Raw genomic sequence first — 15,677 nt, forward strand, 5'->3', positions numbered from 1 at the left:
TATTACAGATATCAAAAAACTTTAAACTGATATCGAAAGTACTTAACCTAATGAGTAAAATGGCCATAATAAATTTTTAAAAATAAAACGAGAAATATCTAAAAAATTAACTTGAAACCCTCCCATACATTTAGTATGAGATACGAATATCCCATGTACATGGGTTGATCCAAAAGTAATCATAATCAATATTAAACAAGGTCATTACAGTTATAATAATTATGTAGTTCTCTAGATAGTCTTCTAACTAGAAAATATACTTAAATTTTTTTTTCTTAAACTTAAAAAAAAAAAAAAACTTTGACTTCATCTACAAAAACCCCTCCACGCGGCCATCACTTCGCTGTCGTCTTAAAATAATTTATTGCTAAGAAAGTGTTTCTTGTGCCGAGGAAAGAGATAAAAGTAAATAGAAGCTAGATCTAAAAAATAGGGTAGGTGTTCAAGCATTTGGAATGCCGATTTTTGAATGGCAGCCATCGCAACTGACGCTTTGTGATCTTGTGCGTTGTCTTGGTGAAACAGCGTTCAGGTCCGCAATTTGCCATGTCTCTTTTCCTTACTAACCTACCGCAATCTTTTAATTTGGTCTGTTTAGTAAGAGCCCAATAAAGTGGCTACCTTTTTAAAATATTCCACCATAATTATTCCTTCAGCGTCCCAAAAAACTACCGCTTTAAGGACGCTGTCACAAATCTGCGTTACTCAAATTTAGGTATCTAACGTCGCCACGTGGTTCGCGGGAACATCGCGCTCACGTAAACATAGCGCATTCCATTTTATAGACCATCTTCATACTTGATATTATTTTTTTTTTATATTTTTATTGAAATTGATTCCAGAAGATTACTGGGAACTTTAAAAATTCATTTTGTTACTATTATTAGTAGGTACGATCCTTATAAGTATTTTAGTGTATTCAACCAACTTAAAAAAGTGTGACTATTTTACAACAATTTGAATATGAATTGTATTATTGTATACAATATCGAAGCTTTTTAAGAAATGTATAAAATACTTTTTTAAGAATTATTATCATACATAATATTATATGTTACCGGCAATATATTAAACCCGGCATTGTAAGCAATTCTTAGTAAATGTAGGTATGTTATTCCGAGAAACAGTCGGAATGAAATAAATTAAATTCGTTACCACACATTCACATTACCTATATCTTTAAATATGAACTTTTCCTAAGTAGCAAACACATTTGCAAATGTGGGTGGTTTTTGGGGTAGCTATTAACCAATATGAGGTCAAAACTAAAATCCAAGATGGCACCGACGAAAATTTGAAATCTTTTCGTCATGGGTGTCATTTTCAAGGAGTTGGAGTAGCTATTAAATAAGTATTAATCAATATGAGGTCAAATCTAAAATCCAAAATGGCGCCGACGACAATTTGACATCATTTCGTCACGGGTGTCATTTTCATGGTTTTTGGGGTAGCTATTAACCAATATGAGGTCAAAACTAAAATCCAAGATGGCGCCGACAAAAATTTTATATGTTTTCTTCATGGGTGTCATTTTCATGGTTATTGGGGTAGCTATTAACGAATATGAGGTCAAAACTAAAATCCAAGATGGCGCCGACGAAAATTTTACATCTTTTCGACATGGGTGTCATTTTCATGGTTTTTGGGGTAGCTATTAACCAATATGAGGTCAAAACTAAAATCGAAGATGGCGCCGACGAAAATTTTACATCATTTCGTCACGGGTGTCATTTTCATGGTTATTGGGGTAGCTATTAACGAATATGAGGTCAAAACTAAAATCCAAGATGGCGCCGACGAAAATTTTACATATTTTCGTCATGGGTATCATTTTCATGGTTTTTGGGGTATCTATTAACCAATATGAGGTCAAAACTAAAATCCAAGATGGTGTCGACGAAACTTTACATCTTTTCGGCATGGGTGTCATTTTCAAGGTTTTTGAGACAGCTATTACCAAATCCCCAATGTAACCGTCGATAATTAGGTATATTTTTCTTACTCCTTTAAAGTAAACTTAAATAAAATAACAAAAACGTTAACAACCACAGTTTTGTAGAAAGTCTTAAAAAAAACAATTTTAAAGAACATTGAAATGCATATTTAGAAATTTAATATAAAACGCAACTCTGTGGCAATCATGTTAATATTCTGACAGATATTAGTAACTTTAAATATATTCTTTAAATATATTCGCTAAACTTTATTTAAAATAAAGTTTATCTAAAACATTTAAACGAAGAGAATAAAATAAAAAAGAACGTGTGTGCCGAGAAAACGTGTCAGGAGTGAAACTTCTTTGGCGAGATTCATAGATACCAAAATCGCCGCCTTGCTCCATAACGCGACAGTATTACCATGACGCGATCTTGAAATTCGACGACCATCTTGGATTTTAGTTTTGACCTCATATTCGTTAATAGCTACCCCAAAAACCATGAAAATGACACCCATCACGAAAAATGTCAAATTTTCGTCAGCGCCATCTTGGATTATAGTTTTGACCTCATATTCGTTAATAGCTATCCCAAAAACCATGAAAATGACACCCATGATGAAAAGATGTCAAATTTTTCGTCGGCGCCATCTTGGATTTCAGTTTTGACCTCATATTGGTTAATAGCTACCCCAAAAACCATGAAAATGACACCCATGACGAAAAGATGTAAAATTTTTGTCGGCGCCATCTTGGATTATAGTTTTGACCTCATATTCGTTAATAGCTACCCCAAAAACCATGAAAATGACACCCATGACGAAAAGATGTAAAATTTTCGTCGGCGCCATCTTGGATTTCAGTTTTGACCTCATATTGGTTAATAGCTACCCCAAAAACCATGAAAATGACACCCATGACGAAAAGTTGTAAAATTTTTGTCGGCGCCATCTTGGATTATAGTTTTGACCTCATATTCGTTAATAGCTACCCCAAAAACCATGAAAATGACACCCATGACGAAAAGATGTAAAATTTTCGTCGGCGCCATCTTGGATTTCAGTTTTGACCTCATATTCGGTAATAGCTACCCCAAAAACCATGAAAATGACACCCATGATGAAAAAAAGCCAAATTTTCATCGACGCCATCTTGAATTGTTTTACCCCACCAATCTATTCAACAACCCATAAAAAAGAGGATCTCAGGCAAGGTAATTTTAAAAACATAATTTTAAATTACAAATAATTGGAATATGAAACTTATACAGTTTACTCATAAAAAGTATCAAATATTTCAAATCACGAAAAAGACAGTGCACGCACAATAATCTTTTTTATTTCGTTTTTATTTTTGGCACGAGGAGCGATACACCCGTCCTTCCAAGAGCGCTTCTGAGCGCGGTCTGACGAACCGCGAGAACAAAATGTATGAAGAAATCGACAAGTATTTTTAATTTAGCTCATTATTAAAATAAAATTTTGATTTAGATTCATAAAAATTACACCATATATAAAGGACTATATATCCCTCAATAAGATATAGTTAAGAAGATAGATTAGGCTCTTAATTTTCCTAAAATGGTACCGGTTTAGACCCCATTTTTTTGCATTTTATGCGTTTATTGTGATGGAAAACGCGTATTTCAGCGACAATTTTGTATGACGTCGTACAATTTTTATAAGATGAACGTAGAGCTGAATATATTATCTTTAAATTAAGATATTACTATGTTCTCACGTGTAATTGCTTTAAGTTAAAATGGTACCGAAAAACAGCGTGTTTTTGTAAAAATACGTTATAGCGTCCTTAATCTAACCTACTGATTTTCACTTTAAATTTCTTCATCGTCACTTTGGAAGCTCGCATACAGGACATTGATTGTTTTTTGATTTCAGCATAAACATGGTGAACTCGGGTAACGTCCATGATCACAAAACGTGACAAAAAATTATCCTGATATCATTAAAAATTTAGAAATTTACCCTCTACATGTCGAATCGTTGTTTCTTCTTTTCGTCGGGAAACATTCTGGCACGCACGGTTCACATTCAAATTAATGTAAATATAATTGGAAACGTGGCCTGTTGATATGATTTTTTTGTGATTACTTAGTGAATACATGAGCAAGCAAAAACATTTATTTTATATTTTTATGTGCACAGGAAATACCCAATTATCATTACTTTTGGATCAACCTAGTACATTTAATATGAAAGATTTTAGCTTTTTCTTTATTTTTTTGGTTTTCTGCTTTAATTACTTCGCAAATTTGAAGGGAAGTTCATTTAGAAACTGTAAATAGAGCTCATCATTGTATTTCACAATGAGGACATCACTTCGAAAATCTGCTATGAATACAAAATGTATGGGAAATAAAATGTATGGGAGCGTTTAATGTAACATTTTTGGATATTTCTCGTTTTATTTTTAAAAATTTATTATGGCCATTTTACTCATTAGGTTAAGTACTTTCGGTATCAGTTTAAAGTTTTTTGGTATCTGTAATAGTTACGGAATAATCGCTTGTGCACACTTAACGATTACACCCTGTATATGTAAGATACCGCTAAAGAGTATAAATCAAACGGAAACTCCAATTTATAGTCTGTGACACCAATAAGAGAAAATCGTACATAATACTCCACCACAAGTTTCAAAGTAAGTTATGCGTTAATCCGCTTCACGATTATAACACAATAAATGTGTCCGTCGACAAATGGAATCATGCCCCGCCACAAATTCGATCAGACTCTACGAATTAGCGATATTGCACAGCGGGTGGGTTGTCACCTATCAGGCGTTGGACATTCAAACAACAATTAGCAACAATCCAAATGGCTAATGAGCCCCGTCCCGTATACGTTGAGACTTTAGATATGGCCGTTAATACAATTTTAGGTTACTGCACTCAATAATATCCCGAACTGTTTTCTGAAACGCTACAGGACATCTTGTTAAGTTGCATCGATTTCCTTTTTATTTTTAATCTATGAATTACATGTTAATTTATCCGTTATTCTTCGAAGGTTTTACAGAAAGCAGCATTATTCGTCGAAGATTTTACGGAAGTCAAAAATCAAAATATATTATATAAAATAATGCTATTTAAAAACATTACGTAGTCAAGACCCTCTCCGACTTTACTAACACTTGGTAACTTTCTTAATACTTTTAAAGTTTAGAGGACAACTGGTACAATTGAATAATCGATAACGATTAGTAAGAAGCTTATACTTTTTACGAAAAACATTTTCTTTTACTTAAATTCTCCAAATTGTAGTTGCTAACATATTATGAGATAAGAGATATTGATTCGATGATTGGAAAACGAAAAATTTGTTAGTAACTGTTAGTACCGTTATCACCAAACTAAATTTCCGCCCGTTGGATTCGCCCGCGTTGCATAGTTCCCATTACTGTGGGATTTCCGGGATAAAATGTAGCTATGTCTTATTCTGATCTTCAGCGTCTTCAGCTACCTACACACCAAATTTAATTGTAATCGATTCAGTAGTATTTGCGTGAAATAGTAACAAACATCCATCCATCCTCACAAACTTTCGCACTTACAATATTAGTAGGATAACAAGATGATCATCTGTAAGTAATACTTTACTTTACTTAAATAATATTAGAATATGCAAATGAAAAAATATTTATTAGTCTAACTATGTATATTTATAAAGATTTAAAAAATATTACTATAACACGCCTACATTTCTACTAAGGATTGGCGCAAACGGGTCACCAACGACAGCCACTTTTCATATATTTTTGTAGTGGAACGTTATCTCAGTACTCAAAAGATGTAGGTAGCAACTACACATTCCTGATCATTAAATAATTGAGCGTAGGGCCGGAATAACAAATCACGTAATTTGTAGGACAATGTTTATATCAAATAATATAAGTACGTATTACATAAACTTAGGAATATTACCCCACCAAACAAAAATATAGGAAACAAAGGAGCTAGAGATGTACGAACGAGCGGAATCATACGCTACTAATTAAGAACGGTCCGTCGGGTCGTAAAGGATCGTCCTTAATAATGGTCCAGGTATATCCGTCTATATAAACAGATCATATAAACAAATAATACTCACTTAGGCATTTAACAATATCTTGACAATTCTTAACAAGTTCATAAGGGGGTGGAAGATATGTAGGCTGCTCGTTCATCAGCTGAATGTACTGCGCTAGCGTAGCGAGGTCCAGCTGCTTTCGATTGTCAGCGACCAGTTCATGTTTCTTCACCGCCATTCTCTCCAATCTGTAACAATAAGAAACGAATTCAATTAAATATAAATGAATACTCGACTAGAGAATATTAATATTACCTAATTATTATGATAGGTATCCCTAAGATAGTAGAAATATTTATTTAACTGTGTTTCCAAATGTGGGCTAATGATGATAAATTGAACAATGTCACACGCATACAAAAACAAAGAAAATAAAACTCAGCACATAAGACCGGACATTATATTGTTTTAATATATTATTACATGGTGCTAAAGTAAAAACGTTATAATGTTTCTAGGAAGATATGGAAAACAGTGTAAATCCATCCAAATAAGTGATAAGGATTGAAAAATAATTAAGTCCGATTCATATTTGTTTTTATTTGGTAATTACCACACTTGTAAAAACTATAAGGGGTGCAAACGGGTCGACTACCACAGCCACTAGTGGTCAATGTTTAGGAGGGCCCGGTCGTGAATGACAGGATCGTGTCCGCGCTTTGGATACTATAAGAAGATATTGACTTCTTATATACGAAATTATTTTATTCTTTATTAATATAATTGTTTTTATAAAAGGGACAATTAATATAATGTATATTTTGTTTTATTTTAGTTGTTTTAAAAAAGGATTACCTACGTAACTAGGTAGTTATTTGTCTGAGATGTTTTCCAAGAATTGCGTTTCGTTCAACATTTTTTTCCTATATTTACTACTAGCTTTTTGCCCGCGGCATCGCCCGCGCAGTCAAAGAAAAACCCGCAAATTTTCCGTTCCCGTGGGATTTCCGGGATAAAACCTATTCTATGTCCTTTCTCGGGTATCAAAATATCTCTATACCAAATTTCATGCAAATTGGTTCAGTAGTTAAGGCGTGATTGAGTAACAGACAGACAGAGTTACTTTCGCATTTATAATATTAGTATGGATTAGAGATGAATACCTTTTCAATAATATTTTTCAAATGTTAAAATATTTTGTACCTATGATAAAATATTTTGAACTTGATGATGATACAATCGTGGCTAAATGTGACGCGGTACTTTTGCCAAAGGGTTCAAGGGGGTTCTTTTTCCAAAGGAAATATGGGTAATTATAAAAATTACGTTATTTTGAATTAAGTACTCAACTTATCTGAGAGAATAAGAACACGAGGTGATAAAATAAACTTCATATTCTACTTAAACCCACATAACCAAATTATGATAAAAATTAAAAAATAAGTGACAGGGCACATTTAAAGAAAAAAATGATAATTTGTCTCAAAGACTATTTAAGCAGCATTTTTGTACATGACAAATATTTAATAAGCAATAGTATATTTATGAAGCTAGGTTGAATAATATATATTAATAATTGATAGAGAAAGCTCTCATCTCATCTATGTTATCCACAGAACAGTAAGAACATAATAGAAGTGCGATGTGGGCGTGGCCCACGTGTCACTAGTAAGGTAAGATCACCTAACTAGCTCTCAGTTGTGCGCAGAAAAATATTCGAGTCGGTTGTCAGCTGTCAAACCTTATTTCCATATTTATTCAATAATTAGAGCGTGTTGTTCGGTATTAGAGTGGAAAAATGATAGCAGACGAAATAATATCAGGAATCGAGGCATTTCATACCATCGGTAAGTCTTATTTTAATTTATTTTAAATATATTTTATGTTACAACTTCGCTTGTCGTAATTTGTCAAAAATTTATAAAAATATTAAGTCAAAATGAACCTTAAGCCATAAGAAATAAGTACTAATATAGATTGAACAGGAAACAAGACTTTCTGGAATATTATTGCAATAAACAAACGAATGTCGGATTAGTGATGCATGTGGCGCATATCGACAGTATCGATACTTTAGAAAAGACAAACATTATAAATATTAAATTTTATTCTATTTTTCCTTAGCTTTCATTTGTCCTATTTATAATTATAGATTTTCGAAAGAGCCTAATTTAAAAGAGAAATGGATAATAAATGCAACGTGACGAGTTAACTGGATGCCGAACAGCAATAAGCAGTCTAACAAAGGTCACCGATACATCAAACCTACGGCAGTTCCAAGATTTAAAATAATGCATATTTTCTGTTTGTTTTGTAAATATAGATTTTTACTATTCTATTCCGTTTTTTATTTATATATAATAATATGAAAAGACGTACTTAGTAGTAATAAACATACTCCAAAATGTGACACATTATCCTATACTCATATAATAGAAAGAAAAAAAAATGCACAAAAATATATTTAGGTATTTGTGAAGTATCGATAACAAGGCTGACATCCCTTAGCCTAAGCGCGCACCACGATTTTAATTTTTGCGACACGATTTCAAAATCGCGCTGTAGAAAATCGCAGAGAGTACGGTGCGCGCACAGCGATAATTTAATAGTGATTATTACTCACTTTCATCATGGATTTCGTACAAGTTGCTTGTCTTTATTTACTACTTCGGAGGATAAGAAGAAAAAAAAAAGAAAATTCGTCTATATTGGACTCATTCTTTTACAGCAGATAGAATTGTCAAAAGTTTATTTTATCCATACTAATATTATAAATGCGAAAGTAACTCTGTCTGTCTGTAAATTTGGTATAGAGATATTTTGATACCCGAGAAAGGACGTAGGATCGGTTTTATCCCGGAAATCCCACGGGAACGGGAACTATGCGGGTTTTTCTTTGACTGCGCGGGCGATGCCGCGGGTGGAAAGCTAGTCAGAAATATAATGAACTTCGGATGTATCCCAAAAAATTCTTTGGCTATTATAGAATGATAAGTGATAACTGCGTTAAAAACAACCGACTTCAAACTTGCACTTGCAAAATTTACAAATACCTACAGACAAAAATGCTCATAAAATAAAAACTACTGGGCCTATCCGACTGAAATTTTTATGGGACCAATTCAACACCATTCCGCATCGAACAAAAAAAGAATCACGTAAATCAGTTCAGAAACCTCGGAGTAATCGGTGTACATACATAAAAAAAAAACATACCGGCCGAATTGATAACCTCCTCCTTTTTTTTGAAGTCGGTTAAAAATTCCGCCAAAGGGCTGCCCTTTGTGCTTTTTATTTTTTTTATTATTGTAACCTTTATGTTTATTTTGTTTCTTGTACAATTTATTGTTAAATAAATAAATAAATTCAAACCTTTGACAGATTACTGAGTTTATGTTTACCAAACAGTACCTACCTATACCACTACGATGTTTACTGTTGGACAGACGAAACACAAGTGAAGTGCCAGCCGGGCCCGAGTGTGCGATTTTATTATCGCAGTGCGCGCGGTACCATACAATTTCATATTCTGCATTTCATTTTGGCGACAATCGCGTCGCGAGCAGTCGCAGCAAAATGTGACAAATCACAATTTTAAAATCGCTGCGATTATTTAATCGCATGTGCGCGCATTCTCATAGTAACTCATACGTTGTATTTCTGCGATAAAATAATCACGCTGCATAAAATCGTGGTGCGCGCTTAGCCTTATGGCTGGTTCACACTTTGATTAGTGCGAGTGCAAGTGATTAGTGCAGGTGTTTAGTAACTACGTGTGGACAGCGACTGTTTAGTGCAAGTGTTTAGTAGGCTGTGTAGTAAAGTGAATAGAAGCGTGTTCTATTTTTTTGCGAGTGGACTGCGAGTAGCCACGTCCCGCGCGCCCTCCCTCCCCTCACTCGCAGCGTGCCTGCCACTAAACACGTCTGGACAGGAGTGTTTAGTGTTTAGTGTTTAGCGTAGTGTGTAGCGTCGCACGCGGCACGCTTGTTGTTGTACAAAATGGCATTCGCACTAATCACCTGCACTCGCAGTGAATTGGACACTACTCGCACTACACACCTGCACTCGCACTAATCACCTGCACTCGCACTAATCAAAGTGTGAACCAGCCTTTAGAGCATAGCATCAGGTTAATGTCAAGTTAATGTCATTAATTTAGAGTGACACAAATTTCAACCTTATCTTTATGTGTTGAGGTTCAAAGTTATATGTATTGAAAACCAACGCCCTCTGTTGTGGAATAGCTGAATGTTTTCGAATTTGGAATTTCTGAGCAAAGAGAAACAAAACAGCTAATATACCTAGGGATGTTATACTAAAATAAACCGTAACTTGGTTCGTTAGGGTACATATTGAAATGCTGAATTTATAACCTAAGTCAGTTTTTACTCAAATTAAGCTGTCCAATCAAAGGCATAGTTTACTTGTAGTGTACTGTATAACTATCGGTTTAAATGTGTGGGTTTGGCGACACTGGTTTTCATACTAATTATGACATTATAGCACTTCTATTATGTTCTTACTGTTCTGTGATGTTATCTGTCACAATAAACAGGTGATTGTATGAATATAGACAATAAACCTAACTAATAGCCATAACCATAACATATTTGTTTTTGATGAAAAAAGTACTAGTTCAGGATACATCGCCCATTTTTGCAAGTGACTACTATCAAGCTAATTTTCCGTTTGTAGCTTTATTTTGATGAGACGCCCAATAATTTCGTGTACGAAAGTCTCGATTGTGGTAGCTACTAGCTAACAGAGATAACAAGGATAAAAAATTTTGATTTGATGGTTCTCAAATATTTATTACTAACTGAATGAATTTTTTTTTTGTTCAATCTCAAGATAATTACCTAAATTATTCGAAAAAATATTTGTCCTACAAAATCTATGGTTTGTTCAAAGAGTCCCCCTTTCCAAAGTGTATCGATAACGAGGTCATCATAAATGATTACTAACAAGCTGATTTTTTTGTTTTCACTTAGTTAATGTTTATATAATTCAACAGACATATTGTCCTACAAATTGCGTAATAAATATTTGAGAACCATCAAATCAAAAAATTTTATCCTTGTTTTCTCTGTTAGCTACCACAATCGAGAGTTTCGTACACGAAATTATTCGGTGTCTCATCAAAATAAAGCTACAAACGGAAAATCAGCTTGATAGTAGTCACTTGCAAAAATGGGCGATGTATCCTGAACTATACATAATACTTGCACATAGCATACATGTTTCAGTTATTAGCAAGTAACAAGCACATTAATCTCATAAGATTGATTGCTTATAATAGTTATTATTTCACATGCAAGGTACTTAGTACTGCTATTGTATACAAATTAAAATATCAGTAATATAAATGTTTATAGTATTATAAAAAATAAATATTTGTTAGTTTATAGATCCTTCTATGATTCCAATCCCAGCAATGGTACAAAGCCAAGGTCGTTAGTTATTTATTATGAATATGTCTCAATAAAATTAAAGTATTTAAATATGTAATTTATATTTTAAATATCCTACACAGTTACACCAACAATTTTATTTTTGTGTATTTTTTTTTTTTGTATTAATTATACCCTTATAATGTACATTTAACATTATAAATTTATCATCATTATATTATGTTAATAAGTGTGAAAACTATGAAAACTACAAATAATTTGTAACATGGGTGTAAAAAAATGTAACTATACTTCTTTGAAGCAAAAAACGAATTCACAGACTAAACTATTATAATATAATATCAATACAAAATATAGTATAGCACAAATATTTATGTCTCAGCAAGAAACATTAATTCAAACCCTTGCATAAATTAATATATTTACATAAATGTACACTTGTATGAACAAACTGTATGACATGTGAAGAGTGTATACAATTTTGTCAAGTCTAGTCTGTAGCTACTTGACAGTACTTATTTTCTTTACAAAAAATATATTACTTCATGGCTGCGATGCACTTTAAAAGGAGGATAAGACAACAAACACATATAATCTTTTCTTATATAACTTGGTATAAAAGAATGTAATCTATATGTCTTGTTTACACTTTTCTTTAAAACCACCTAATGGAATTTTACAACACAACAATGGATGAACCTTAATCTTACGTTAATGTCTATAAAAGGGATGAACGTAGCGGTGACAAACAAGGCTATCTATGTATTCCTAGATGACACATAGAATAAAGGATCTCAATATAAAATAGTCAGCTATTATCCTCAAAATTAAAGAACTCCTATTTGAATGTCATGAGAGAAATATTCGTGTGACATTGACCTGGATCTCCAGACATTGTGGTATCCTCGGCAACGAATCAGCAGACTGGTGTGCAGATCTCATATCGCTTGCTCAACTGCGCCTTACTGAATCATGGAACGCTTCTTGGAAATCATCCCAATTAGAAAAAGGTAAGTTTTATGCCTCAGTCCAAGGTGATATTCCATCAAAACCTTGGTTCTCAAGATTCAAAAAGATAATAATTAAGCCAGTTACTTCTGTGATTTGTCGAATGAGACTTGGTCACTCATGTACCCCGTCCTAAGATTTGGGTAAGGGATAGATCACTATGTGAATGTGGCATAGACGAGGGCACATTAGACCATATCTTCCTCAACTGCCCTAATCACTCCCCTTCCCTGTATTATCTCCTTCCTCCAGATATCCCTAGACCCACAAACATGAACACTCTTTTGGCAATGTTAAACATTCCTATAATTGAAATTCTTACCAATTTTATCACAGCTAATAAACTAAAATTATAATTTACACCTAGATTAATTTGCTATGTGTATATAATATATATTTTTAAACATTATTGAGTAGTTTTAGTTCGTTTATTTTTAATTAACTGTCATAATATAATTTATTAACTATCTGTCTGAAATAACCACAGAGCAGTTAATACAAATAGAAGTGCTATAATGTCGTAATTAGTATGAAAACCAGTGTCACCAAACCCTCACATTTAAACCGATAGTAATACAGTACACTTTTTTTATGGTAGAAGAAGGCAAACGAGACGACGCCTTGCCTGATGGTAAGCTAAGCGCGCCGCCCATAGACTACCGTAACTGGGTTACGGGTGTTGCCTACTGGTAAGAGATTTGGAAGGAGTTAGATAGAAGGGGCAAGGATGGGAGGGAATGAGGATAGGGAAGGAGATGATGGGTAGGGGATGGGAAGGGATGTGGGCCTCCGGACTCCTCACTCACCGTACGGAACGCGACAGTAAACTGTCACTATAGCGCCGATATTCTGTGAGGGTGTGGTACCTTCTCCGGTGCGAGCGTGGCCCAATTCGTGCCGAAGCATGCTCGACTCCCACTTTAGACTCCGACTACACTACAAGTAAACTACGCCTCAACACAAAGAGATAAGGTTGAAATTTGTGTCACTCTACATTAATGACATTAACTTGATATTAACCTGATGCTATGCCCTAAGGGATGTCACCTTGTTATCGATAATTCACAAATAAATATTGTTTGTGCATTTTTTTTTCTTTCTTTTATATGAGTATAGTATAATGTGTCACATTTTAGAGTATGTTTATTACTACTAAGTACGTCTTTTATACTGTTATTATTAAATAAAAAACGGAATAGAATAGTATAAATCTAAATTTACAAAATAACTACAAACAGAAAATATGCATTATTTTAAATCCTGGAACTGCCGTAGGTTTGATGTATTTGTGGCCTTTGATAGACTACTTAGTGCTGTTCGGCATCCAGTTAATTCGTCACGTTGCATCCTTTCTCTTTTAAATTAGCCTCTTTGGGAAATCTATAAATAAATTGGATAAATGAAAGCTAGGGAAAAATAAAATAAAATAAAATATTTATAATGTTTGTCTTAAGTATCGATACTGTCGATATGCGCTACAACCATCACTAAACCGACATTCGTTTGTTTATTGCAATAATATTCCAGAAAGTCATGTTTGCTGTTCAATCTATATTAGTACTAATTTCTTATGAATTAAGGTTCATTTTGACTTAATATTTTTATAAATTTTTGACAAATTACGACAAGCGAAGTTATAACATAAAATATATTTAAAATAAATTAAAATAAGACTTACCGATGGTTGCCTCCATTGCTGATATTATTTCATCTGCTATCATTTTTCCATTTTAATACCGAACAACACGCCCTAATTAATGAATAAATATGGAAAAAAGGTTTGACAGCTGACAACCGACTCGAATATTTTTCTGCGTGACATTGGCAGAATTGTACTCAAACAAAATTGCCACCCTTCGAAAAAATTGCATACAATAGACAGCTACCTATTAGCATGAATATTTTCACATAAACCTATAAAACTCATATCTATTCAATAAAAAGTAACTATTATCACTGTCATTATTAATGTAATTCAAGATGTAATTACTAGAAAAATCAAGGATATATTATCTTCTTTTAACTTTATATTACCTATATTGTAAATTTGAAATACATATATAAACCAATACCTACGATGTAAGTATAAAAATTTAAAAAATTAAATTAAAAGAACAAAATATATCCATAGGTACTATACATACAAGTAATAAGTATAAAAATAAATACTTATAATAATAAAAATTAATAATTAAATATTATGTGACTAAGACACAGTGACACTTAGTAATGGCACTGCTTTCCATTAGTAGGTACCTATATAATATTTAGTTTTAAATGTAAATCTTATTTTAACATAACATATTCTTAAAATACCATTAGGCATTATTTAAATCTAATTTTCAATTGTTTTAAACTATAAATGAAACATAAGTAATCAGCTCTTATTGAATATTTAAAATATTTTACACTCCCGACTTAATATCACTAACTACTATAAAGTGTATAATCTGATTTGGTAAATATTAAGTATTATCAATAAAAATGCAGAAAGTCACATTAAATATCAATTGTAAATAAACATTATTAATCATAAAACTTATGTACCTACCTTACAAAACACTTCTTTATTTTTATTTTGAGGTAGGTACGCGCGTATTTCAATCTTACCGCCAGGCGCCATTTATAATTTTATAAAGTTCGAAAAATTAAGAAAATAGAATAAACAGATTAAAAATGTTTATAAATATTATTTTTTTTTTTTTGATTAAAAATGTCTGTGAAAATTTAATTATATAGACCGTACTTAATATTATTAAAGGAGAATGACCACGGGTGGTATCGGTAAAATTTTAGTTGAGCCACGTATTCTTGATATTGTTAATTCCTATTTGTATTTATAATGATCATATGTATCACTATTAAGTCTTAATTATAATTATATATATTTCATCAAGATGAAATATATAATTATATATATTTCATCTTGACACAATAAGTTTGATTGCGATACCAAGTGCCATAGTCACTTGGGCAATCTCCTTTCACAGACATTTTTGTATAATTATTTTTTACCGAATAACTAAACATCCATAAATTAAATGGGTGAAAGGAAGAAGGCATCAAATTTCAAATATAAAATTTCTTCATCAATTTAAGTATGTATTCTGAACTAACAATAAATAATATAATAAGACAGTATAATAAATAACAAAAAAAATACAGATGAATTGAAAGCATCCTCCTTCTTTTATTTAGAGAGGCCAATTAAAACTATTGCAACAAGAAAGATTACAACTTCCTTATAATACCTACATTAAAATAAAACAAGATAATATAGTTAGTGAATTT

The 15,677-nt window shown here is 32.6% G+C and overlaps 1 protein-coding gene across 3 annotated transcripts in view; it reads right to left on the reverse strand.

The window, feature by feature from the left end:
- The window catches only part of LOC123704923 (ubiquitin carboxyl-terminal hydrolase 35), a 44,553-nt gene that overhangs the window by 24,952 nt on the left and 3,924 nt on the right, over positions 1–15,677 (reverse strand). For 2 of the 3 annotated variants that reach the window (XM_045653421.1, XM_045653422.1), the window contains one exon: positions 6,046–6,212. In XM_045653421.1, the coding sequence (XP_045509377.1) occupies positions 6,046–6,202 (157 nt within the window). In that variant the 5' untranslated portion in view covers positions 6,203–6,212. Of the gene's footprint in view, positions 1–6,045; positions 6,213–14,064; positions 14,104–15,677 lie in introns of those variants that run through there. The other variant, XM_045653423.1, reaches the window with a different exon arrangement.

This window comes from Colias croceus, chromosome Z (assembly GCF_905220415.1).
Source record: "Colias croceus chromosome Z, ilColCroc2.1".
In the NCBI taxonomy this organism is placed as follows: Eukaryota; Metazoa; Arthropoda; class Insecta; order Lepidoptera; family Pieridae; genus Colias; species Colias croceus.